Source organism: Mobula birostris, chromosome 1 (genome assembly GCF_030028105.1).
Source record: "Mobula birostris isolate sMobBir1 chromosome 1, sMobBir1.hap1, whole genome shotgun sequence".
Classification (NCBI taxonomy): domain Eukaryota; kingdom Metazoa; phylum Chordata; class Chondrichthyes; order Myliobatiformes; family Myliobatidae; genus Mobula; species Mobula birostris.
The window spans coordinates 212,951,853-212,977,465 of NC_092370.1; the positions used below are offsets into that span (position 1 = coordinate 212,951,853).

The 25,613-nt window shown below is 42.5% G+C and overlaps 1 protein-coding gene across 1 annotated transcript in view; it reads right to left on the reverse strand.

Annotated features, from left to right (window-relative positions):
- Positions 1-25,613, reverse strand: part of mdga2a (MAM domain containing glycosylphosphatidylinositol anchor 2a) — a 1,018,846-nt gene that overhangs the window by 208,895 nt on the left and 784,338 nt on the right. The window contains exon 10 of the mRNA XM_072270903.1: positions 17,704-17,852. Coding sequence (XP_072127004.1) covers positions 17,704-17,852 — 149 coding nt within the window. The remainder of the gene's footprint in view (positions 1-17,703; positions 17,853-25,613) is intronic.

The following is a 25,613-nucleotide window of genomic DNA, read 5'->3' on the forward strand; positions in this document are numbered from 1 at the left end:
GATTTACATGGGTTGATCCTTGAAAATGCTAAGGGCCCTGCATATGCAGCACTCGTGATAAGTATCTCGAATGGGTGGAAGAGGGACCCTGATGATCCTCTCAGTAGTCCTCACAAACTTTTGTAGGGTCTTGCAGTCAGATACCTTGCAAATCCCATACCAGATGGTGATGCAGCTGGTCAGGACACTCTCAGTGGTGCTCCTGTAAAAATTGGTTATTATGGGGGGAGGCCAAGCCTCATTTGCCTCAGTCTCCTCAGGAACTGGATATGCTACTCTGCTTTCTTGATTAAGGAGGTGGTATTGAGGGTTCATTAGGAGTTTGAGGAGATTTGGAATGTCACCAGACACTTACAAATTTCTACAGATGTGCAGTGGAGAGCATTCTGACAGGTTGCAGAATCAAGTGAGGCTGCTGGACATTGTTTCTCAGCCAGCTTCATCATGGGCACAGCCCTTCCCTGCCATTAAGGAGATCTTCAACAGGTAGTGCCTCAAGAAGGCAGCATTGACCATCAAAGACACTTACCATCTGCAACATGCCCTCTTCCCCTACTACAATCTGGGAGGTTGTACAGGAGACCAAAGACACACACTCAGTGTTGTGTCTTCACTTTAATAAGCAATAATCTTCATTTTACCTTCTTCTGGGAAGTAAAATGCATTAAACTCAAAGATTAACTTAAAAGGAAGGGCACCCAATTCTAAAAGTACAGCACATACTCCTCTTTAGACTATATCCTATAGACTGAAACAGATGAAGATGCACAATCTTTTCTCTTATGTCAAAACACCAGAGGTTAACAATTCATTTTGGGTCATGCCCAGTGCTTAAGGTGCAATGTAGTTACAAGAATGTTGAACCTCATTTCTGCAATTCAAGGCTTATATTACTACATAGTATTATTAGCATGTACAACATGAGATGAAATTCTGACCCATCACACATTATCTACCAGTACCCTAAAATTTGTCATAAATAACTTTCATGAAATATTATGGAAAACAAATAAAACTGGAGATGCTGCAATCTGAAATGGAAACAGAAATGCCAGGAGAACTCATCTAATCAAAGCAGCATCTATGAAAAGAGAAACCAGTTAATATTTCAGGTCAGAAACCTTTCCACACAACTGGAAAAGGATAGAGGGGCGTTAGTTTGGAAAGCACAGAATGACTTTCCCTCTCCTCTCCATTTTGCACTTCATAGTGCCAGTTCACTTTGTGATTCTCTAATCCATTCTCCCACCCTCAGCCACCAGTCCCTGTCCCATGGCACCTTGCAACACATCTGGAGAAGATGCAACACCTGTCCATTCACGACTTCCCTCCCCACCACCCAGGAACCCAAACATTCATTCCAGGTGAAGCAGTGATTCACTTGCTCTCCTTCCAATTTAATTAACGGCATTCGGTGCTCATAATGTGGCCTATTCTACATGGAGGTCAAATGCAGATTGGGTGATTGCTTTGTGGAACATCTATGCACAGTACTGAGTTCCCTGTTGCATGCCACTTTAATTCTCAATCATACTGTTATTCTGACAACAACTGACTCTCTATGGCTTCTCCACTACCATAATTAAGCACAACATAAACTAGAGGAACAACAACTCATCTTTCATCTAGAGGTTGTGGCCTGTTGGGATGAATATTGAATTTCCCAAAGTCAAATAATCTGTTCTCTCATTGTGGCCCATTATCACGATTATGTCATTATGATGGATAAAGACTTGAAACTTCAAGAAGTACACCATAGAAGTGGAGTTGAGGCCACTATAGATTGGCAATGATTAGTCTGAATAGTTGACCAGGCCTAAATGATCTAATGACCTACTCCTGCCTCTCAATTTCTTGCATTCACATGTTCCCTTTCATACTAAATTTTATAATAGTCAGTATACATGCTCCATTTCACCTGATCTGTCTCAGCTAATATTCACATAGTATTTTCTGTTGCACCTCATCCTCCCCCAGAGCTTTGCTTTGAAAACTATAAACCACTCTTTCCCAAGTACAGAGAAAGGATCACTGACACAAGACATGATCTTTCTTTTTCCTTCCACAGGTGCTGCTTGACTGGCTGAATTTTTCAGGCTTTTCTGTCCTTGTTTCATGAAATGTACCTGACCTACGGCAATAATTTCTCAAAAAACTGCCCACAGTATTTATTCCCCCAAAATAATAAAGTAATACTGTACAAGGCAGGCAGAATCAAAGAATACAAGGTGGAACAGATTTGTTTGGAAAAGGATAAGAATTAAAACTATGTTTTGAGATGAAGAGGTTCAGCTGTGACCACAGATAACCAGTTCTCAGAATTACAATGCTTCTCTCTACACATCTGTTCAGCCGTTATATCTCATGTCGAAATAATTCCTTAATCTGCTACCCAATCTCTGCCCTTCATTGCAGTCGAAAGTATCAAAGTAACCTATTCCTCAGCTCATTCAAACGAAATCTCAACTTTACAGGACAGTCACACTCCTTTGCAAATTTTCTTCTAATATTTCTTCATTCAGCTCCTGTATTCATCTCCAGCACCAAAACAGAATCATGGCTTAAGAGTCTTACAAATTTATTTTCGGTCTCTTAGCTTTCTTCACGTTAGCTACCTCCCTTTTTTTTCAGGCATTTCAATCTCACCCTTAGTGCACATCCCTCTTCATTTAAAACGAACATAATGTCATGCTATTGACCATCATTAAAATTGATCTCTGAAAATCTTTCTATTGCAAGATTAAATAAAATTATTTACATTTTTTTAAAGTATGGAATTGCACATAAAGATGTCTCTTTATACTAAGCACCATGCAGTTTAAAATAGAGGAGAACACTTAACTGTAAACACTTGAAATAACATTATACCATAAAGTTTTCAATGAGACTTCATGATGAGGTGATCTATAGAGAGGAGGTGGAAGAGCTCGAGGCCTGGTGCCAGGCTAATAACTTCTTCCTCAATGTCAACAAGTCAATTGAGATGGTTATCAGTTTCAGGAGAACTCACATCACTCACATCCCTCCTTACATTGGCGACACAGCAGTAGAAATTGTGAGCAGTCAGACCCCTGGGAGTGCAGATTTCATACAACCTCTTATGGTTCCAGAACACAATCAAGAAAGCTCACCAATTCCCCGACTTTCTCAGGAGACTGGAAAGAGCTGTACTATGCATATCTAGATTAGTAATCACGGGACTGCTGCCTGTGCCAGGCAACAGTGAGGATAGAAATAGAATGAGGTGGCAGATACATGTGTGGCTCAAGAATTGGAGCAGAGGGTAGGGATTCAGATTTCTAGATAATTGGAACCTCTTCTGGGGGCAGGTGGGACCTGAACAAAGGGACAGGTTGCACTTAAATCTGAGGAACACCAATATACTTCAGGGCAGGTTTACTAGAGCTGTTGGGAGTGGTTTAAACTAATATGGCAGGGTGATGGGAACCAGGATGATAGAGCTGAGCATGACCCAGCAGGTTTACAAGTAGGTGATGAATATAACATGAATTTAAGGAAGGACGAGCCAATGATTGGGTCAGACAAAGCAAAGAGTTAAATTGTACCACAGAGGCAAAATTCAAAAGGCCAAGAATGCAGGATTGTAGGTGTTGTATTTAAATGTGTATAGCATTTGGAATAAGGGGGACGAACTCGAGGCGCAATTAGAAATGGGTCGATATGACATTGTGGGCATCACTGAGTGATGGCTGAAAGAAGGCCATAGTCAGGAGCTTAAGATCAAGCGATATACTTTGTATTGAAAGGACAGGCAGGAAGGCATAGGTGGCAGTGTAGTTCTGGTGGTAAGAGATGGAATTACATCTTTAGAAAGAGATGACATAGGGTCAAAGAATGTTAAATCTTTGTGGGTGGAGTTAAGAAACTGCAAGGGTTAAAAAAAAACATTATGGATTCATATATAGGCCTCCGAATAGTAGGCAAGATATGGGGTTGAGATTGCAAAGGGAGCTGGAAAAGGCATGTAGTGATGGTAATGACACAATTGTAATAGGGGACTTTCAATATGCGAGGGAATTGGTAAAATCAGGTTGGTGTTGGATCACAAGAGAATGCCTACGAGATGGCTTTTTAGAGCAGCTTGTGCTTGAGCCTTCTTGGGGAATGGCTACCTTAGACTGGGTGTTGTGTAATAACCCAGGTTTATTAGGGAGCTTAATGTAAACGAACCCTTAGGAGACAGTGATAATATGATTGAATTCATACTGCAGTTTGAGAGGGAGAAGTATAAGCCACACATATCAGTATCGCAATGGAATAAAGGGAATTACAGAGGCTTGACAGATGAACTTGTCCAGGTGGATTGGAGGAGGATAGTGGTGGGGATGATGGCAGAGCAGAGGTGGCTGAAGTCTCTAGGAATAGTTCACAAGGCGCAGGATAGACACGTCCCACAGAGGAAGAAGTTCTGAAATGGCAGGTGTAGGCAACTGTGGCTGACAAGGGAAGTTAAGGACTGCTTAAAAACAAGGAAAGGGCATATAACAAAAGTGAGAACTTGGATGATTGGGAAACTTTTAAAATCCATCAAAAGGCACCTAAAATCACTATACTAGGGAAAAGATGAATATGAGGGCAAACTGGCCAATAATATTAAGCAGGTTACTAAGAGGTTCTGGAGGTGGAGATGATGTGCATCCTGCAGTCTGAAATGGTTCTAGGAACAAAAGTGGAATTCTGGCTGGTTGTTTCATTAGAAATGTGTCCACTTAGAAGACCAGAGTGATGAGGCTTGCGAGGTTGGTGGGCATCTCCGAGGTAGACAGCTTGTCTCTCAATTGTGCTAAGAGTCCGTGATGGGAATTGGCCAGCAGCACTTCTGATTTCCAGCTCTACACGACCATGGAAGGCCCTGAGTTCCACAGTGTAAACCAGCATTAAGCGTGAGCTTTGATGCAGGCGAAGTATACAATCTGCTGCCCCCTTCTACTTCCTGCTGTTGAATTCCTCATACGTATTGCAAATGGTGGTTTTATTGTCACAGTTAATGGTGGCCAATGTTGGATGTTGCCCAGTGAGGGGAGAGATAATGAAGGAGATCTTGGCTCATGGCATGGAATAGAGAGATGGCTGGAGCTCACTGTGGTGCTGCCTATCACCCAGGCATCAAATGCCCACTGCGTCTGGGAAAGTAGCACTACCACTTACAGAGGAAGGGCCCTTCATCTGGTAAACAACCCCTGGTCTCTCGATCCAGTGCCATAGCCCATTTCACCTTCTCCATTCTCCTCCACACCCTAATGGCTTTACATGCACAGGAGACTCTGCTGGGTTCCAGTGCAGCAGGCAGCTTTCAGGACCAGACTCTGTTGAGCAACTTGGACTCCCTACTGAACCTATCTCTCACCCCTTCTGCCATGACGGGCGTCCCTTGGTGCCCAGGATGGTTAAAGTGCATACACAGCCTGTGCACATGAGCATCATGAGTCTATGCAATTCCTCTTGATTGACTCACTCAGCACTCCTCTCATCTTGGATTACTCCTGGCTGTCCACTCATGACTATCACTTCACCTGGTCATCCAGTTCACCATTGAATTGGGGACCCATCTGCCAAACCTCCTGCCTGCAACCTCAGCTGACTTCACTCCGTAAGTTTATGGAGATGGAGGAAACCCTTGTTGGATAGCGCATTTGAAACACTGCAGGGCCAAGATCTTCACTAAACTGGATCTACAGAGTGCATACAACATGATCCACACTCTCCATAGAGATGAATGGAAAATGGAATAGTCCAGCCATTTTCCCAAGACTTCATCAACAAGATCCTATCAGACATGCTACACAGGTATGTGTTCATCTACCATGACAAATTCCTCATCTTCCCCAAGGACTGCCAGATCACATCTCATGTTCATTCAGTCCTTAAGCTTCTCCTCAAAAACCAGCTGTGCTACAAGTTATAAAAATGCCAGCTCCACACCCCAGTCGTTTCCTTTCATCCCAAGGCATAACCATGGACCCAGACAAAGTGCACACCATCATTGAATGGCTCCGCAGACCATGCTTTTGAGGAGCTCAAGAGGTGCTTCACCACTGCTCCCATTCTCCACCATTTGAACTACTCTGGACTTTTTGCGGAAGAGGTGGACTCATGTTATATCGGTGCTTGGGCCATCCTCTCCCAGCAAGGACTGGACAGGAAGAACACACCCACCTGCCACTTTCTACACAGTGCCGTTACGGAGTAGGAGACAGGAAGTTACTTGAAATTAAGTGGGCCTCGGAGGCATGGAGACATTGTCAGATGAGAAACACCGAGACCTTCCTGACCTGGATTGACCACCAGAACCTCGTATCCATACAACAGACGCACCAACTCAACTCATGTCAAGTTTGCTGAATGCTCTTCGAGCAATTCAATTTCACCATCTCCTACTGACCAGGCTCCAAGAACACTGAGGTGGAAGCCTTGTCATGACAGTTTGACCCAATAGAAACAGAAATCAACCCTCAGCCCATCATTATAATCCTCGGAGAACCTTGTCAGGATCATCTGGGATCATGAGAACCACATCCACCAGGCCCTACAGCACAGGCCTGCTCCGGCAGATACACCTGTCATCCACATGTATATGATGTCAGCAGCCGTGCACTCTGAGGCACTCCAGAGGCCCACTCCTCAACCCTCTCCTGTGGTCCACTCTTCAGCCTTCTCCAGCCATCCAGACGCGGGACAGACTCTGGGTTTTCTGCAATAATGGTTCTGGTAGCCCAGCAAGATCATAGATGTTTATCAGTTCATCTGCCTGCCCTAAATATGCTCAATCCAATTCCTCCAAACAGAGGTCCTCTAGGCTCCTGTAGGTCCGACTGGTCCGCTAATGCCCGTGGTCCCACATAGGCACGCATTTCATCAAGGCTTGTCACCTTCTGATGGGGCCACGGTGATTACGATGGTGATAGACTGGTTCTCCAAAGCAGTTAACTTCATTGCCCCCCCTAAACCTCTGTCAGCTGCTGAGATGGCAGACCTGGTCATCCACAGGTAGTTCACCTCCACTATTTCCCTCAGGACATTGTGTTGGACCGGGTTCCACAATTTATCTCTAGCTTCCAGAGAGCGTTCTGCTCCCTCCTCCGCACCTCAGTGAGTTTGTCCTCTGGCCATCATCTGCAGACAAACGGCCAGTCAGAAAGAGCCAATCAGCAGTGGAGAAGTTTCGGCGATGCTTTGCCACCTCTAACCCTTCTGCATAGAAGAAGCATCTGCTCTGGCCCTGCACCTCCTCTGCCACAAGCATGGCAAACTTTGAAATGCTTCATGGCTACTAACCCCTGTTGTTCCCTGCAGAGGAGCCAGCAGTGGAGGTCCTATCTATCCAGGCCCTGGTCAGCTGATGCTGGAAGGCTTGGAAGAGGACACAGAAGGCCATCCCAGCTTCCCATTGCACCTACTGCTGCTACTCCAGCCTGGAGACTGCACTTGGCTGTTCACTTGAGATCTGCCCTTGAGCACTGACTCCCACAAGCTCTCAACCCAATTATCAGATTACCCATTGCACCAACCCAGTCGTTTACCATCTCCAGCTGCCACCATCCCTCAGGATCACATCTACCTTCCATGTGTCCTGTCTCAAGCCCCCATTGTTCATAGACCACACAACTCACGTGAGACTGCACTTTCAAAACCAAGGATGGTGGAGGGTAGTCCAATGTATACGGTTTGCCAGTTGATACATTCATGTATCCCTGGATAGGGTGTGCAGTATCTGGTTGACTGGAAAGGGTACAGCCCAGAGGAGAGGTCACCAGTGGCCATCCAGTTTCATCTTGGATCCATTGCTCAGAGGAGTTCACCGACCCACCTGGATTGTCCTGGACATCAGGTGCTGACCGTAGGAGAGGTGAGTTCTGTGAGGCCTGCACAGGCAGGCACCTCCTAGTCTCCATCCAGCTAACTGAAATCACCTGCCACTCATTTTCAACTCATTACCTGCAGCCTATTTAAACCCATATTTCATTCACAATCCTTTGTTCATCAATTGAACAAGCCAACCTCAACCAGTTGCTCCTAGCCTTCAGTTACCTTGGTGCCTTGTCATGTTAAGTATTTGTTCTCTCTTGTTTTGTGGCCCCTTGTGGTTTTTTATTTTTCATTTCATTAGTAAAATATTCTTTACTAATAAATCATCTCCATTGCTTTGCTTTTGGATCCAGTTTCCTCTACATTTCCCGACAATATTGTTCTACATATGCACTGCAGAGAGCATCCGAACTTGCTGCATCACTGCATGGTATGGAAACTGCACTGTGACAGACAGGAAGGCTCTACAGTGAGTAGTCAAAACTGCCCAATGCATCACCAGCACCAGCCTATCCACCATCAAGGATATATATACAGAAAGGTGCAGGAAATGGGCCAATAACATGATGAATTTCACCCACCCTGTTCTAGAACTGCTTGTCCCACTCCCATAAGGGATGAGGCTATGTAGTGTCTATGCCAGGCCCACCAGACCCAAAAACACTTTCCCCAAGCAATGAGGCTGATCAATACTTCCAAGGCTGCACATCACCCAGCACCACTGCTTTATCATTTCCTCTCAGAGTTATTTTATGCACAGACACTCCTTTGCCTAGCATCACTTTATGGGCATACTATAAATATATGTACATAAGCTCACTTATATGTTTATATTTATTGTGTTTTTATTATTGTCTTTATCTTATTATGTTTTATGCTGCATCGGATTTGGAGTAACAATCATTTTGTTCTCTTTTACACTGTGTACTGGAAGTGACAGTAAACAATCTTGAAACTTGAATTGCTGTGTAATTAAATTGAAATGTGCAGTATAAATATTATTGTATAAAGCACGGCTCTGGTTCAACAGTCTACACTTCAAAACTGTCATTAGAATGGAGGAAAGTTTTGCAATTAATACGCCAGCTCCATTGAGAAGGATTAATATGGGGATTACAGCTTTTGGAATTATGTCAAGAAGCTATTTCACCAAGTTTCAGATTACTAAAGAAGCTTTTCTCTAAGCACAGTGCAAGACTGAATTTGTCTCATTGTAAATGACATGCCCCGAATCCCTTCACTTGTACGGTTGGAGACTATTCCTGCATTCCGGGTGTTATAGAAATTCGGCTTATTGTTCTTCAACTTGTTGGCTAATTTCCATCTGTTGGTCCAGCAATGAAATTATTACTTTGTGAACTGGTGGTGTTTTAAATGACTTGCAATTAGATTGGTGTTTCATCGATAATGTGCAGCTGGCTCATTTATACATTTATGCTATTCCTGGTATTATTATTTAAGCTTTTCAACTCTGTCACCAGCAATAGACTCAATTGCTTTACTGATTTTAACAACTTTTAATAAAATATTGATCAAAAATTTGTATTTAATCCAATTGCAATTAAACAGCACAAAGCATAATCAGCCAAATACCCTGGGGGCAGATGAGCCACCCACACTCATTCAAAACCCAATCTAACTGGATCGAGTGTCTGAATGCAATCAAGGCCGCCAAGCAGCCATCTCCCAGCTAACTGGCAAGACTCCATTGGGTGTATCTATATGAGGCACTGCCTCAGGAGGGTATAATCTATCATTAAAGGTTCCCATTTTCTGGGCCAGGGCATCTTCTCACAGACGCCATCAGGCAGGAGGTGCAGAAGTCTCTAGTCCCACACCATAATGTTTTAGAATAGCTATTTCCTTGCAATCATTTGTCTCTTGAATGAGCTGGCACAACCTTAATTACTACCTCAGTCTAGCAACAATAGTACACCATTTTGCACTGCAATAGATTTTGCTTTTTATTCTAATTGTGTTCTTTCTTGCATAACTTTGTATTAATTATGTTTATGCTTTTCTTGTGAACGCTGTGTACTTGATGCTATGTCCCTGTGATGCTGCCGCGAGCAAGCTTTTCATTGCTCTTATACATGCATGTAGTTGTGCGATGGACAATAAACTTGACTTTGGCTCTTGATTGTCTGTAGAACTGCTTTGAGAGTAGGTTCAGCTCTGAACCTGTCAAAGCTGGCAAGGAGATTGCACATCAGTGAACGTGTTTGACATTCGTCAGCATTCACAAATGACTAAAAACTAAACAGTGCATTATAAGACAATTGTTAAAAAGAGGGGAAACAATTATGAAAGCTCAAAAACAATTAGAAATAATAATATATTAATATTTAATTCAATTTAATTAACAAGTATGCAAAGTACCTGTAGTAAACACTGTTGAACTCTATGAGGAGTCTAGTGGCAGAACAAAATGGCTCTCCAAGAAGTGATCAACTGATTAAATACCAGCAGCCAGAACACTACTGAGAGTTTTTAAAGGGAATGATCCTGGCCTCCATTATCATCTCTATTTAACTAAGAAAAGGAAGGCAATCTAATCCCTGCAAATACGATGGTTATAATTTGTAATTATTCTTTAGAACTACATTTCTTACATTTATTAGGATATATGAGAAGGAACAGAAAGCTATGATTCTTCAAACATTAAACTGCATTAAAATATCTTTACTGATGCAAAATATTTTAAGTTGCTTAATAAAAGAATAATCAAACAAAATTAATTCTGGACTATATTAAAAAAGAGAGACAAGTTTAGTCAAAGTAATAGTCGTTAAGAAATGACTTGCAGGAGGAGATAGATGTAGAACAGTGAAGTGAGAGAATCCCAGAGCTAAGCATCACAACATGACTGGGGTCGACATAACAAAGAAACCAGAACTGGGAGACCCTTGTCAAAACTGAATTTCAAATGTTAAGAGATTTCTGCAGGTTATAACTTCAGTCTTTCAAATATTTCTCACTCAAGTTCCTTAATTCTTATCTGGAGAATTTGTACATACATATCTTAATGTTCTCCATAAATTTTTGATGAATATCTGACATGATAAGAATTGAATTACACTGCCAGAAGAATTCTACCAAATACTATTGTTCTAATCCTATTGGGATCATGGAAATAGTATTTATGGAATAAAGCAGCCAGTTTTGAATAATTCTCACATTTTCATGTTAGATTGATATCCTAATGTTTTCTTGAATTGTCACCTGGGGCTAAGGAGAAATGCCATTTTTATTTACGCAGAGGTTGTGTTGCTGGTTATTGACCTCTCATGGGAATAAATAAATTCTGAGAAATCAATAATGCATAGGTGACTGGGAAGAGTGTGCTTGATGGGTTTTTATTGTTCCTCATTTTTCTCTTGCTTTGATATTTTGGAAAATGTAAAATAGCAATAAGAAAGCAATCTTATTTAGATCTGTGGCATTCTGTGCAAAGGAAACACAAATCTTTCCAATATCTAATATTAAGCTTAATGGAAAAAAAACAAATCTATATAAGTAAAATGGATTCGAATCACATTTCTACAATCTTCCGTGCAGTCTGTACAAAAAAAAAATGCTGAGTCTAAGAAGCAGAATGATATTTACAAAAGAAATTATGTTTTAAAGTTTGAAATTATTAACATTCCCAGAAAGAAATAATTCATATCTTCACCATGTTTTAAGGGCTACTCAAAACATTTTAATGCCGACAGAAGGTTTTTCATAAATACAATGCTAAATAAAATTTGGCACCATGATGTGTGAGGAGATATAAAGAGCAAATGACCGAAAATTTGATCAAACAGCTTTTAAGGAGAATTTTACACACAAAAATAAAGGGAAAGAGATGTGATGGGTTCAGAAGAAAATACACAGCTTACAACCAATGCACCTCAATATGGTGTTGTCTTTTTTCATGGAGCAATGAAATTGGGACCAGAAACAGAGAAAAATAGATATCCCCAGACCTGAAAATCTATTAAATATGGAAGAGTGAGACTGTGGATGGATTTGAAAATAGAGATGGAGTCTTTAAGATTGAGATATTACTTAATCAGCACTCACAAAGAAGAATGGTGGGTGAATGGGGCTATAGAGCTGAGGACATTGGCTGCAGAGTTCTGAATGAGAAGGGCCAGTCAGGAAGGCATTGGAATATTCATAGTTAAAGGCAAACAAGAGCCCAACAGGTACGTATAAGAGTTTCAATAGAAGATGGGCTGAGGCACTTGCAGAGTCTTTCAATGTTGTAGAAATAATACACAGCTCAGTGGTAATAGGGAATTGTGGTCAGGAGCTTATTGTGAGGTTAAGTGTGACACCAGTAATGCATGTGCCCAAATTTAGTTTTAAGCTATTGCCAGGCATAGAGGCCAGGAAACAGAATGCATGCAACAGAGATCAAAATCATTGGCTTCAGTTGGCCCAGCACTTAGTTGAAGGAAATTTCTGCTCATCCAGAACTGGATGTTGGACAAACAATCTAACAATATAGACAGTGGATTAAAGCTGTGTGACACAAGTGTGCGTGTGGGAGTTGACACAGAGATGGTCAAACTTTAGGTCAGAAATATCATGGACTTGAAGCAGGGGATAAATAGGCACATAGACGATAGAAAATGGAAGTGGAGGAGGGAAGGGTTTGATTGCTCTCAGAGTAGGTTAAAAGGTTGGCACAACATTTTTGGCTGACGTGTCTGTATGATATGATAATGTTCTAGTTCTAATAACATGGATTTGGGAATAGAAGCCATGGCAGGCAATTGGTGAAGTGGCAGTGAATCAACAAATATGAGAAGCAGTGAGGGTGATGCCACACCAGGCAAAGCTGGAGAAGACGGGGTGTCAAACATGTCAGAAGCTGCAGACTGGGTGAAAGGTCAAGGATGATTATATTACTTTAGTCACAATCACATGAAATGTCATTGTAGAATATGAGTGGAGCTTTCCAAATACTGTGGTATGGACAGAAAGCTAGCTGGAAGCACACATTTGGAAGACTAGGTTAGTCAACGATTGTGAAAATTACAGTAAGGTTGAAGACAGGGTAGTAACATTCAAGAATGGGGAAGTTAAGGATATCTTCTGAGAGAAATGCTGATGGAAGATTTGAAAGGGAGGACAGCAGCTTTAAAAGGGAAAACCATTAAATCATCTGAAGTTTACCCCTTATGAAGTGTAGTGGTATTTTGCAGTACAGGGTCAGTGACAGAGATCTTGTGGACAGCAAGTTTTGATCAACACAATGCCACATTCTTTTATTTTCTTGATTCGAGGATAAATATTGCATATCTTCTAAGGGTATAATTGGATCTTGTAAATGCACCTAAAGCCTCAGTTTCATATCTAATTTGAATGTATCGGAGAGAACGTCATTTCTCCTGTGTACATGGAGATGTCTCTTGTGAAGTGTACATCTCGATGACATATCAATCTGAAATATTAGTTCTGTTTTGTTTTCATCCTGACCCCCAAGAACTCAAGAAGTAAAAGCAGGAGAAGACCATTTGGCCCCTTGTGACTGTTCTAGCAGTAAGAAAGATCAAGCTATATCTTCAACCTCAATGCTATTTGCCCGTACTAACACTTTTTCTTTGATTTTGTTAATAGTTATACTAGGCATCAGAACCTTCACAGCCCTTTGAGCAGAGAATTCCAACGATGCATTGACCTCTGTCTGAAGAATATTCTTCTCTTTCTGTCCTAAGTGACGGACCCCTCATTTTGAGTCCATGACTCCTAGTGTTCACCAGCATAAACATGGTCACATCTTTTTACCTGTGGGGCTCCATAACAGTCACTGAGCTCACCACCTATTCTCCTAAACACAAGACCAGTCTTCTTAATTTCTCCTCATGCAAAATGCCATCCTATTACAATCAGGTGCCCCGTTACTATTTCTTACTCCACTACTGTTTTCAGACTAATATAGGTCTTCCCTGGGTTACAAGTGATGAGTTTATGTGTAGCCCGTACATACAGTCGAGATTCTGCAGGTCAGTGGGATGGAAATGTGGCTGCTGTGGGGCTGCAGACACCTTCTGCTGTCTGGGAACTCACTTTGCGACCATATCAAGCTCACTTTGATGCGTCTGATGACTCTTAATAATTTTTATCGATGCACCATAGAAAGGATTCTGACTAGATGCAGAACAGCTTGGTATTGCAACTACTTTGCATGTGACTGCAAGAAACTATGAAGAGCTGTGGACATGGCTCAGCACATCACAGGAACCAGCCTCCCTTCTAACAACTCTGTCTACACTTCTCGCTGCCTCTGTAAACTATCCAACATAATCAAAGACCCCTGCCACCCCTCTCCTTCCCCCTCCCATCGGGGAGAAGACACAAAAACCTGAAAGCCCTTACCAATAGACTTAAGGACAGCTTTTATCCAACTCTTACTAGACTCTTGAATGGACCTCTCCTACGTTAAGATGGACTCTTGGCCTCACAATCTACCTTATTATGATCTTGCACTTTACCTGCACTGCACTCTTTCAGCTCAGTTTCACTTATTGTCATTTAGAAATGCATGCATTAAAAAAATGATACAACGTTCCTCCAGAATGATATCACAAGAAAACACAGGACAAACCAAGACTAAAACTGACAAGACCACATAATTATAACATATCGTTACAACAGTGCAAAGTAATAAAGAGCAGACCATGGGCACGATAAAAAAAAAAGTCTCAAAGTCCCGGTAGACTCATCATCCCACACAGGCAGCAAAAGGGAGGAACTCTCCCCGCCATGAACCTCCAAGAGCCACCAACTCGCCGATGCAGCACCATTTGAAGCACTCATCCACAGCGGACTCTGAGTCCGTTCGAAAACTTCGAGCCTCCAACACAGCCTCTCCGAGCGCCATCCTCTGCTGAGTGCTTCGACCCAGCCCTGGCCGCCAAGCAACAAGCAAAGCCGAGGACTCAGTGCCTTCCCCTCCAGAGATTCTGGACCACACAGTAGCAGCAGCAGCAAAACAGGCATTTCAGATGTTTCACCAGATGTTCCTCAATGCTCTCACGTCCGTCTCCATCAAATCAGGATTGTGCACGGCACCCTACTTGACAACTAACAGACATCACCACCGGAGTGGCCGCTGTGAGCTGCGTCGGGCCGCCATCTTCCCACCTCCATAAGCTTTAACACTTTATTCTGCATTCTTAGCATTTTATCTTATTCTAGGTCAATGCTTTGTGTAATGAATTGTTCTGTATAAAGAGTATGCAAAACAATATTTTCACTTATATAATTTCCAATATTGTTGAAAATATTGCGGACTGCCTAGGTTACAAAAGGTTCTGCCATAACTTGGGGAGGACCTGTACGTGAGGATGTTCTGCTTTTCACTGTTGAATTATGCGGACGAGGGTCCAGGTGGAACTTAAATCTCCAACTTTTCAATTCAGAACTGATAGGCCTTCTCTTGGACTAACCAAGGTACACTGATTGTATGAAAACCTCCCTGTATAAATTTAATTTAGTGCAGAAAATGTTTTACCCTTGGTGAACGTGGAACTAATTTGATGACCATCCTTCTCAGGGTTTTCAAAGTGGAACTTTGCTTTCTCTCTGCATTGTGCCAAGTAAACAGTGTCGAGTGTAAGCTCAAATGAGCAGACTTGCTGTATCTCTCACTGTGCACTAGCATCTCTCACAGTGACTGTGCAGCCTCAGTAAGCTGTTTGTATAATAGATGTGTTCGCAGGGGACCTGGCTTAAGACCATCTAAATTCATTACAGCTCAGATATAAAACCATCTGTTAGGGGTAAGAATCTGCTGTTATTTACACAGAGAGTAATTCCAGAGATGGAATAAAAAGAAGTTACAACATTACATTATGACAGTAGAAATGCAAACCAGGCCCTGAAGATAACAACATTCTGTGACAACACTGTAGAAAATATCCACACAGAAGAGTGATGCTGTACTTTATGCACACCTTCCATTAGGACAACTGGGATCAGGTCCAGGAACGGATGAGCACAAGCTGGGGAGTGTGAATGAATGCTGTGGACATGCCCTTAGGTACTGCCTCACTGCGTTCAATAGCTCACAAATGCCAGACTAGGTTTCTCAATGTTCTCCTGAAATATGAGAGGTGATTGATGTTCGTGGCCTAAGGTAGAAGGAGTCAATTTTAGAAAACCTAGCACATTTATTTTTCAATATAGTCCCCTTCTACATGTACACACTTAGTCCGGCGGTCGTGGAGCATACAGATCCCTTCTTTGTAGAAGTGGTCCACAGCAGTGCTGATTGATAAGTTCGTGGCCTATGGTGGAAGGAGATGAGTTATTAACTTCAAACTTTCTGCATTTTCACTCAAAGAGCTGAACTGCACGTGCATGTAACGAGAGCGTCTTGGACCTCCAGGTGGTCCACAGCAGGGGTGATTGATAAGTTTGTGGCCTTAGGTAGTAGGAGATGAGTTACACAGCTCTCATTACATGCACGTGCAGTTCAACTATTTGAGTGAAAATGCAGAAAGTTTGAAGTTAATAACTCACCTCCTTCTACCATAGGCCACAAACTTATCAATCACCCATGCTGTGGACCATTTCCTGGAGGTCCAAAACGCCGACTTCTACAAAGAAGGGATCTGTATGCTCCACGACCACTGGACTGAGTGTGTAAATGTAGGAAAAATAAATGTGCTGAGTTTTCTAAAATTGACTCCTTCTACCTTAGGACATGAACTTATCAATCACCCCTCATATGCTGGGTGGTACACTTGAACCTCAGTCAACTCTATACGATGGTCCCTACATTTACCCACAAGGCAGAGCCGCTCGAGGAAACCCACTACATGAAGAATCACAACCAGTTGCTGAACACATTGAAATAGGCAGGCTCACTTGAATCCGTTTTAACACTTGATGCAGCAATTTTAACCCCAGTGATGTTTCAGAAACTCAACAGCAGAACAAGGGCAGCAGGCACATTGGAAACAGCACCAAATGTAGATGCCCCTCTATCCACACATAATCTTGACATGGAAGTATGTCATTGATCCTAAATCCTAAAAACCCCTTCTCAACAGCATCATACCAAGTACCTCCACCAAACGAATTGCAGTGGTTCAAATGGTTACCACAACCTTTTCAAGGATAAATAAAGGTTAGTAATAATTACTCATGCCCAGATCAAAAAAAACAAAGAATAAAAGCAACAATACCAGTTATTCCCTTTGCAGAAACCCCTTGGATTTACAGGCACCTTCTCCATCAACAGAGATTTGAATGCATGATGACCTAATCCTCACAAAGTTATTTTATTCATAACTTCTGTCAGAATGTGGCATATTCATTTGTGTTTTATGCTGAACTTCTATCTTTTCCCACAGGTCTCACTTTTAGCTACTGTCTGTTGAGATGTAAGGAAGTCACTATCAATGGCAGTGACTGAACTGTGTGATACTGAAATACAAATGAGCTACAAACAATGTCTTTTGTATGCAAATGCCAACTCATGAAATCTGTCACAGCCTTCAGAAGTCATGTCAGGATGCTTGCCAAGTCAATTACAGAAAAAGACTCTTCTACACAATCGTGTATGCTGGTTAGTTTGATAAATCATTGTAATTTCATGAGTGTTAATGATCAATTTGGTAACAATTCTGTTTTAACTGTATGCTTACTTTTTGTGGCATGTACAAAAGATTACAATATTTCATCGCAATATCTTTTGTGTACTGAGATAATGAATTGTTTACACATCGAACTTTGAAACTCCCTCACATCAAAGCAACCAAACAGATAAACAGCACATGCATAAGCAGTTCAGTTTCACTGCTTTTAAAAGGAGAGGTTCTGAACGATCCACACAAATATTCCTTTAAGTGACAATAGAACATCAAGTTTTCATACCTGCCTAATCCCCAACCGGTATGCTAGGATTCGGTCAACAGCATTAGGGTTCATCTGGGTCCACTGTAGCATGTAGGAATAGACTCGGGCTCGGTTTTGCCAAAGTGGGTTGGGTGTATCATAATAGAATTCAGGAGGATAAGCTTTGCCTGAGAAAAAGAGAGATTATTACAGTTGCACAGAAGATTATTCACAATTTTTTATACAGTGCACATGAAGGCAAAAAAATGACAGAGAAAGTGCAGGTTAATTCACACAGCATGCTAAGGATTATTAGCCAATGATGGTATTGAAGCAATGGACCCTTCTATCGCTCCATCATATACCAATTCAGGATGACATTCTTCCACACACAAATGTGGATCAATGATCCGTAAAGACTTCCATGTGATGAGCAGTCGAGTAAGTCATTGCATGAAATGAGATTTACACAAGAGCTAATAGGGAGTTGAGTGGCATCGTAATGAAATTGATGAATAAGGTTTCATAACGTAATGCAAAAGGCTTTCTGTAAAAGCTAGCTGGCATTGCTTGAAGTTATTTCTGGAACATAATATAAAACAAATAAGGTTCTTTGTCCTTTGTGCACATTCCAGTGTTCAGTAGATGCCTGCCTGATCCTCTACCGGAGCTGCACCTTCAAGCTTGGATCCCTTGAATATACTGAGCATAGTGCTTCAGAGCAGAGAGTTCCAAACATTCACAGGTCCTGAGTTAAGAAAATTGATCTCATTTCTGTCCTAGACACTGGAAAATTCTTCTCATTCCTGTACTAGACACCAGCTCCTTATCCTGAAGATTTCCAACTCAGGGAAACATTTTCTCAGTATCTGCATGTCAAGCCCAAAGCCCCTGAAGAAGTAAAAAAAATATATATTTTGAAATCACCTAAATTCTATCATACAGAAGTGTAGTTGTCTCAATCTCTTCTCAGAACAATCCTGTCAGCTTGGAGATCCAATCTATCTTAATTGTATTGTTTTTCAGGCAAACATACGCCTTCTTAGTAAGGAGATCAAAACTGCAAACATATTTATAAAATAGGGAGTAAAAAGAAACAGAAATCAGAGAAAATTTAATTGAATGCAAACATAAAGCCTAATCAGATTTAATTTATCAAGACCAATATTGGGTAACGTAAAAAGTTATTTCTAGGTAATGCCTTATATGAAGATGCTGAAGACAGATCTCCACCTGTCCCAAGGGTCATTTTCACTAAAGGGGAGGTACCCTGAATAAGTAGTTGCCCTCTCCTTATTGGATAATGACAAAGCACAGCTATTCATCACCACTGTCTTGAAAGTCCTGTTCCATCTATTGATGTCTATCAAATATCATTAGGCTGACCAGGCCTTCTGTCTTACTGCTGGTGGGTAGAAGTATTATTGACCAATCACCAGTCAAAGTCAAGTATATTGTCATATGTATAATTACATTTATGCACAGGTGTAAGGAAAATTTTGCTTGCAGCAGCATTACTGACACATGGTGTTATATAACAATATTCACAAGAAAAATATAAATTAATCATAAATAAAACACATTCTTTACAAGAAAGAGCACAATTAGTATTAAAAAAAGCTAAGTTTTAGTGGTCACAGTATTGCAAAACTGTTGTGACGATAGTTGTGCCAGTTGGTTCAGGAACCAAATGGTTGAAGGGAAATAGCTGGTTTTGAACATAGTGGTGTGGGAAAACCTCCTTGCTTTAGCTCTTTGAGGCTTCAGTCAGAGAAAGCAAAGAAAAGGAAAACTCCAGGTTGTCTTTTTTTCCATCACTTCTTTACATTTGCTTAGTTAGGACATAGAGATACCAGGCAGGATAGTGGAATGTTCCTCCTGCAGGATATGGGAAGCAGGGAGATCTCCAATGTCCCTGATGGCTACCGCTGCGAGAAGAACTACTAGATGCAATTTCTAAAAATCGATGTTAAGGAGCTGGAGCTGGTACTGGAATTGGATGAACTCTGGATCATTTGGGAGGATGAAGGGGTGATAGATGGGACATACAGAGAAACAGTTACACCCAAGGTGAAGGACACAGGAAGATGGGTGACAGTCAAGAAGGGTTAGGGAGCCAGTTCAGAGTAAACCTGAGGCCATTCCCCTCAATAAAAGGTATATCACTTGGGATATTGTCCGGGGAGATGACTTAACAGAGAAAGGTCACAGTGGTCAGGTCTCTGGCACCGAGTCCGACTCTGTGACTGAGAAGGGAAGAGGGGAGAAGAAGCACACGGTGGTGATAGGGAATTAGTTAGTTAGTTAGGGGAACGAACTGGAGGTTCTGCAGATGAGAATGAGATTCCTGGATGGTATGTTGCGTCCCACATGTCAGGGCCTGGACATCTCAGACTGAGGCCTCAGTATTCTTAAATGGGAGGGCGAACAGCCAGAGGTCATGGTCCATGTAAGTACCAAAAGAGATTGCAGACTGTAACAAGAAACATAAGGTTGTTATAGTAGGTGATTTTAACTTTCCACATATTGTCTGGGAATCCTATTCTGTAAAATGACTCATAGAACAAAAAAATATAGAATAGTACCGCAAAGTAGAGGCCCTTCAGCCCACAATGTTATGCCGACCCTTAAACCCTACCTCCCATATAACCCCCCCACCTCATATTCCTCCATATACCTGTCTAGCAATCTCTTAAATTTCACCAGTGTATCTGCCTCCACCACTGACTCAGGCAGAGCATTCCACGCACCAACCACTCTGAGTAAAAAACCTTCCTCTAATATCCCCTTTGAAGTTCCCACCCCTTAGCTTAAAGCATGTCCTCTTGTATTCAGCAGTGGTGCTCTGGGGAAGAGGTGCTGGCTATCCACTCCATCTATTCCTCTTAATATCTTGTATACCTCTAACATGTCTCCTCTCATCCTCCTTCTCTCCAAAGAGTAAAGACCTAGCTCCCTTAATCTCTGATCATAATGCATACTCTCTAAACCAGGAAGCATCCTGGTAAATCTCCTCTGTACCCTTTCCAATGCTTCCACATCCTTCCTATAGTGAGGCGACCAGAACTGGACGCAGTACTCCAAGTGTGGCCTAACCAGAGATGTATAGAGCTGCATCATTACCCCGCGACTCTTAAACTCTATCCCTCGACTTATGAAAGCTAACACCCCATAAGCTTTCTTAACTACCCTATCTACCTGTGAGGCAACTTTCAGGGATCTATGGACATGTACCCCCAGATCCCTCTGCTCCTCCACACTACCAAGTATTCTGCCATTTACTTTGTACTCTGCCTTGGAGTTTGTCCTTCCAAAGTGTACCACCTCACACTTCTCCGGGTTGAACTCCATCTGCCACTTCTCAGCCCATTTCTGCATCCTATCAATATCTCTCTACAATCTTCGACAATCCTCTACACTATCCACAACACCACCAAACTTTGTGTTGTCTGCAAACTTGCTAACCCACCCTTCTATTCCCACATCCAGGTCGTTAATAAAAATCACGAAAAGTAGAGGTCCCAGAACCTATCCTTGTGGGACACCACTAATCACATCCCTCCAATCCGAATGTATTCCCTCCAACACGACCCTCTGCCTTCTGCAGGCAAGCCAATTCTGAATCCACCTGGCCAAATTTCCCTGGATCCCATGCCTTCTGACTTTCTGAACAAGCCACCATGTGGAAACTTGTCAAATGCCTTAGTAAAATCCATGTAGATCACATCCACTGCACTACCCTCATCTATATGCCTGGTCACCTCCTCAAAGAACTCTATCAGGCTTGTTAGACACGATCTGCCCTTCACAAAGCCATGCTGACTGTCCCTGATCAGGCCATGATTCTCTAAATGGCCACAGATCCTATCTCTAAGAATCCTTTTTAACAGCTTTACTACCACAGTCGTAAGGCTCACTGGTCTATAATTACCCCAACTATCGCTACTACCTTTTTTGAAAAAAGGGACAACATTCACCTCCCTCCAATCCTTCAGTACCATTCCCATGGACAACGATGACATGAAGATCCTAGCCATAGGCTCAGCAATCTCTTCCCTCGACTCGTGGAGCAGCCTGGGGAATATTCTGTCAAGCCCCGGGGACTTATCCGTCCTAATATATTTTAACAACTCCAACACCTCCTCTCCTTTAATATCAACATGCTCCAGAACATCAACCTCACTCATATTGTCCTCACCATCATCAAGCTCCCTCTCATTGGTGAATACTGAAGAGAAGTATTCATTGAGGACCTCACTCACTTCCACAGCCTCCAGGCACATCTTCCCACCTTTATCTCTAATTGGTCCTACCTTCAATCCTGTCATCATTTTGTTCTTCATATAATTGAAGAATGCCTTGGGGTTTTCCTTTACCCTACTCACCAAGGCCTTCTCATGCCCCCTTCTTGCTCTCCTCAGCCCCTCCTTAAGCTCCTTTCTTGCTACCCTATATTCCTCAATAGACCCATCTGGTCCTTGCTTCCTAAACCTCATGTATGCTGCCTTCTTCCACCTGACTAGAAATTCCACCTCACTAGTCACCCATGGTTCCTTCACTCTACCATTCTTTATCTTCCTCACCGGGGCAAATTTATCCCTAACACCCAGCAAGACAGACTCGATGGGATAAAGTTTGTCAAATGTGTTCAGAGAAGTTTCCTTCATCAGTTCATAGAAGTCCCAACGAGAGAGACTGCAATACTAAATCTCCTATGAGGGAATGAGATAGGACAGATGACAGAAGTTTGAGTAGGGGAACACTTTGCATCCACTGACCCCACAATGTCATTAATTTCAAAGTAAATATGAAAAGAGATAGGTCTGGTATGCTGGTTGAGATTCTACATTGGAAAAAGGCTAATATAGATGGTATAAGAAATGAGCTGGCAAGTTCATTTGGGACAGGGATAGGCTGTTTTCTGGCAAAGGTGTACTTGGTAAGTGGCAGGCTTTCAAAATTGAAATTTTAAGAGTACAAAACTTGTATATACCTGTCAGAATAAAATTAAAGATAACAAGTGTAGGAAACCTTGGTTTTCAAGAGATATTGAGACCCTGTTTAAGAGAAAAAAGGAGGTGCATAGCAGGTACAGGCAAGTAGGAACAAACGAGGTGCTTATGAAGAATAAGATTTACAGTTAAGAAATAAATCCAGAAGGCTAAAAGAAGACATGAAGTTGACCTAGCAGACAAGCTGAAGGAGAATCCTAAGGAATTCTACAGGTATGTTCAGAGTAAAAGTACTGTTAGGGACAAAGTTGGTCTACTAGAAGACAAAAATGGTAATCCATATGAGGAGCCAAAACAGATGGGGAAGATCTTGAATGCAATCTTTGCATCTGTATTTACTCAGGAGACAGATACAGAATCTATAGAAGTGAGGCAAAGTGACAACAACTTCATGGACCCTGCACAGATTACAGAGGAGGAGGTATTTTCTACTCTGAGGCAAATCAGTGTGTCTCCCAGGGCCTGACAAGGTGTTCGCTTGGACCCTAGGGGAGGCAAGTGCAAAAACCACCGGAACCCTAGTAGAGATATTTAAAAGATCCATAATGAAAGAAGAGGTACCTAGAGGATTGAAGGATTGCCAATGTTGTTCTGCTGTTTAAAAAGCTCTAAACATAAACCAGGACATTATAGGCCGGTGAGTCTGACATCAGCTGTGGGAAAGTTATTGGAAGTGGATGTTGTCTGCATGGACTTTAGCAAGGCTTTTAACAAAGACCCACATGGGAGGCTGGTCAAGAAGGTTCAGTCGTTCAGCATTCAAGATGAGGTAGTAAATTGGATTAGACATTGGCTTTGTGGGAGAAGCCAGAGAGTGGTAGTAGATGCTTGCTTCTTTGATTGGTGGCCTGTGAATAGTGGTGTGCCACAGGGATTAGTGCTGGTTTCTTCGTTGTTTGTCATCTATATCAATGATCTGGATGATACTGTGGTTAACTGGATCAGCAAATTTGTGGATGACACCAAGATTAGGGGTGTAGTGGACAGTGAGGAAAGCTATCATGGCTTGAAGAGGGATCTGCATGAGCTGAAAAAATGGGCTGAGAAATGGCTGATGGAATTTATTGCAGGCAAATGCGGGGTTTTGCATTTCAGTGGGACCAACCAGGGTAGGTCTTACACAGTGAACGGCAGAGCACTGAGAAGTCTGGCAGAACAAAGGGATCTCGGAATACAGGTCCATAGTTCATTGAAAGTGGTGCCACAGGTAGATAGGATCATAAACAAAGCTTTTGGCACATTGGCATTTATAAATCAATGTATTGAGTACAGAAGATGAGATGTTATGTTGAAGGTGTATAAGATGTTGGTGAGGCCTAATTTGGAGTATTGAGTGCAGTTTTGGTTATGTACCTGAAGGAAAGATGTATACAGATCACCAAGGATCTCACTTGGTCTGTACATACTGACTGTGTGGTGAAAAAAGCACAACAGCGCCTCTTTCACCTCAGACAGTTGAAAAAGATCAGCATGAGTCCCCAGATCCTAAGGACTTTCTACAGGGGCACAACTGAGAGCATCCTGACTGGCTGTATCACTGCCTGGTATGGGAATTGTACTTCCCTCAATCGCAAGACTCTGCAGAGAGTGGTGCGGACAGCCTAGCGCATCTGTAGATGTGAACTTCCCACTATTCAGGACCTTTAGAGTGACATATGCGTAAAAAGGGCCCGAAGGATCTTTAGGGAACTAAGTCACCCCAACCACAAACTGTTCCAGCTGCTACCACCCAGAAAACAGTACTGCAGCATTAAAGCTTCGGGCAAGACAAGGGGAGGTGGTGTCTGCCTACTAATCAACACTGTGTGGTGCTCGGACACAGTGGCACTGACAAGCTCCTGCAGCCCGGGCCTGGAACACCTGTCGGTGAAGTGTTGTCCCTACTCTCTGCCACGGGAATTCACTTCGGTCATATTAACAGCGGTCTACATTCCCCCGCAGGCGGACATGGAGTGTGCTCTGAACATACTGTATGCCAACATCAGTGAACTTGTGACCAGGTATCTGGAGGCTTTGCTCCTTAAAGCTGGGAACTTTAACCAGGCCAACCTCAGAAAGGCGCTGCCAAAGTTATACCAACATGTCTCCTGTCCTACCAGAGGCCCGAATATATTTGACCACTGCTACACAGCAGTCAAGGATACCTACCGTTCTGTCCCACGACCTCACTTCAGAAAATCGGACCATCAGGCCGTACTCCTCCTCCCGGCTTACAAACAGAAACTGAAGCGCGAAGTCACGGTGTCAAAAGTAGTGTCACGTTGGACGGAGGAAACGGATGAGGTCCTCTGTGACTGCTTTGAATCGGTGGACTGGTTAGTATTCAAGGACTCGGCAGCTAACCTTGATGAGTATGCCTCAGCTGTCACGGACTTTATTTAGAAATGCACAGAGGACTGTGTGCCTCGCAAGGTGATCCGGGTATTCCCTAACTGGAAACCTTGGATGAATTATGAGATCAAGTCACTTTTAAAGGCTAGAGCTGCGGCTTTTAAGTCTGGGGATACGAGTCGCTACACGGAATCCAGGCGTGAAATCTGGAAATTCATTAAGGGTGCCAAGAGGCAATATCGAGCCAAGTTGGAAGCCCAGGCTAACCAGAGGGATGCCAGTAGACTATAGCAGGGTCTAAATGAGATCACTGGGCACAAAGAAAAGGCTGGGAATATCAATAACTGTGGCGCTTCTCTTCCTGACGAACTTAACGTATTCGACGCAAGATTCGAACAGAAGAGGAGCGTTCTGCTCCCTCAGAATGAACCAGACCTGGTGGCATCAAGATTGATCATCACTGAGGAGGACGTTAGAAGGGCCTTCCTGAAGATAAATCCAAGGATGGCGATGGGCCCAGATGGCATCCCAGGACGGGTCCTCAGGGCCTGTGCAAGCGAGCTAGCTGGAGTGTTTGCTGACATCTTCAACTGCTCCTTGCTTCAG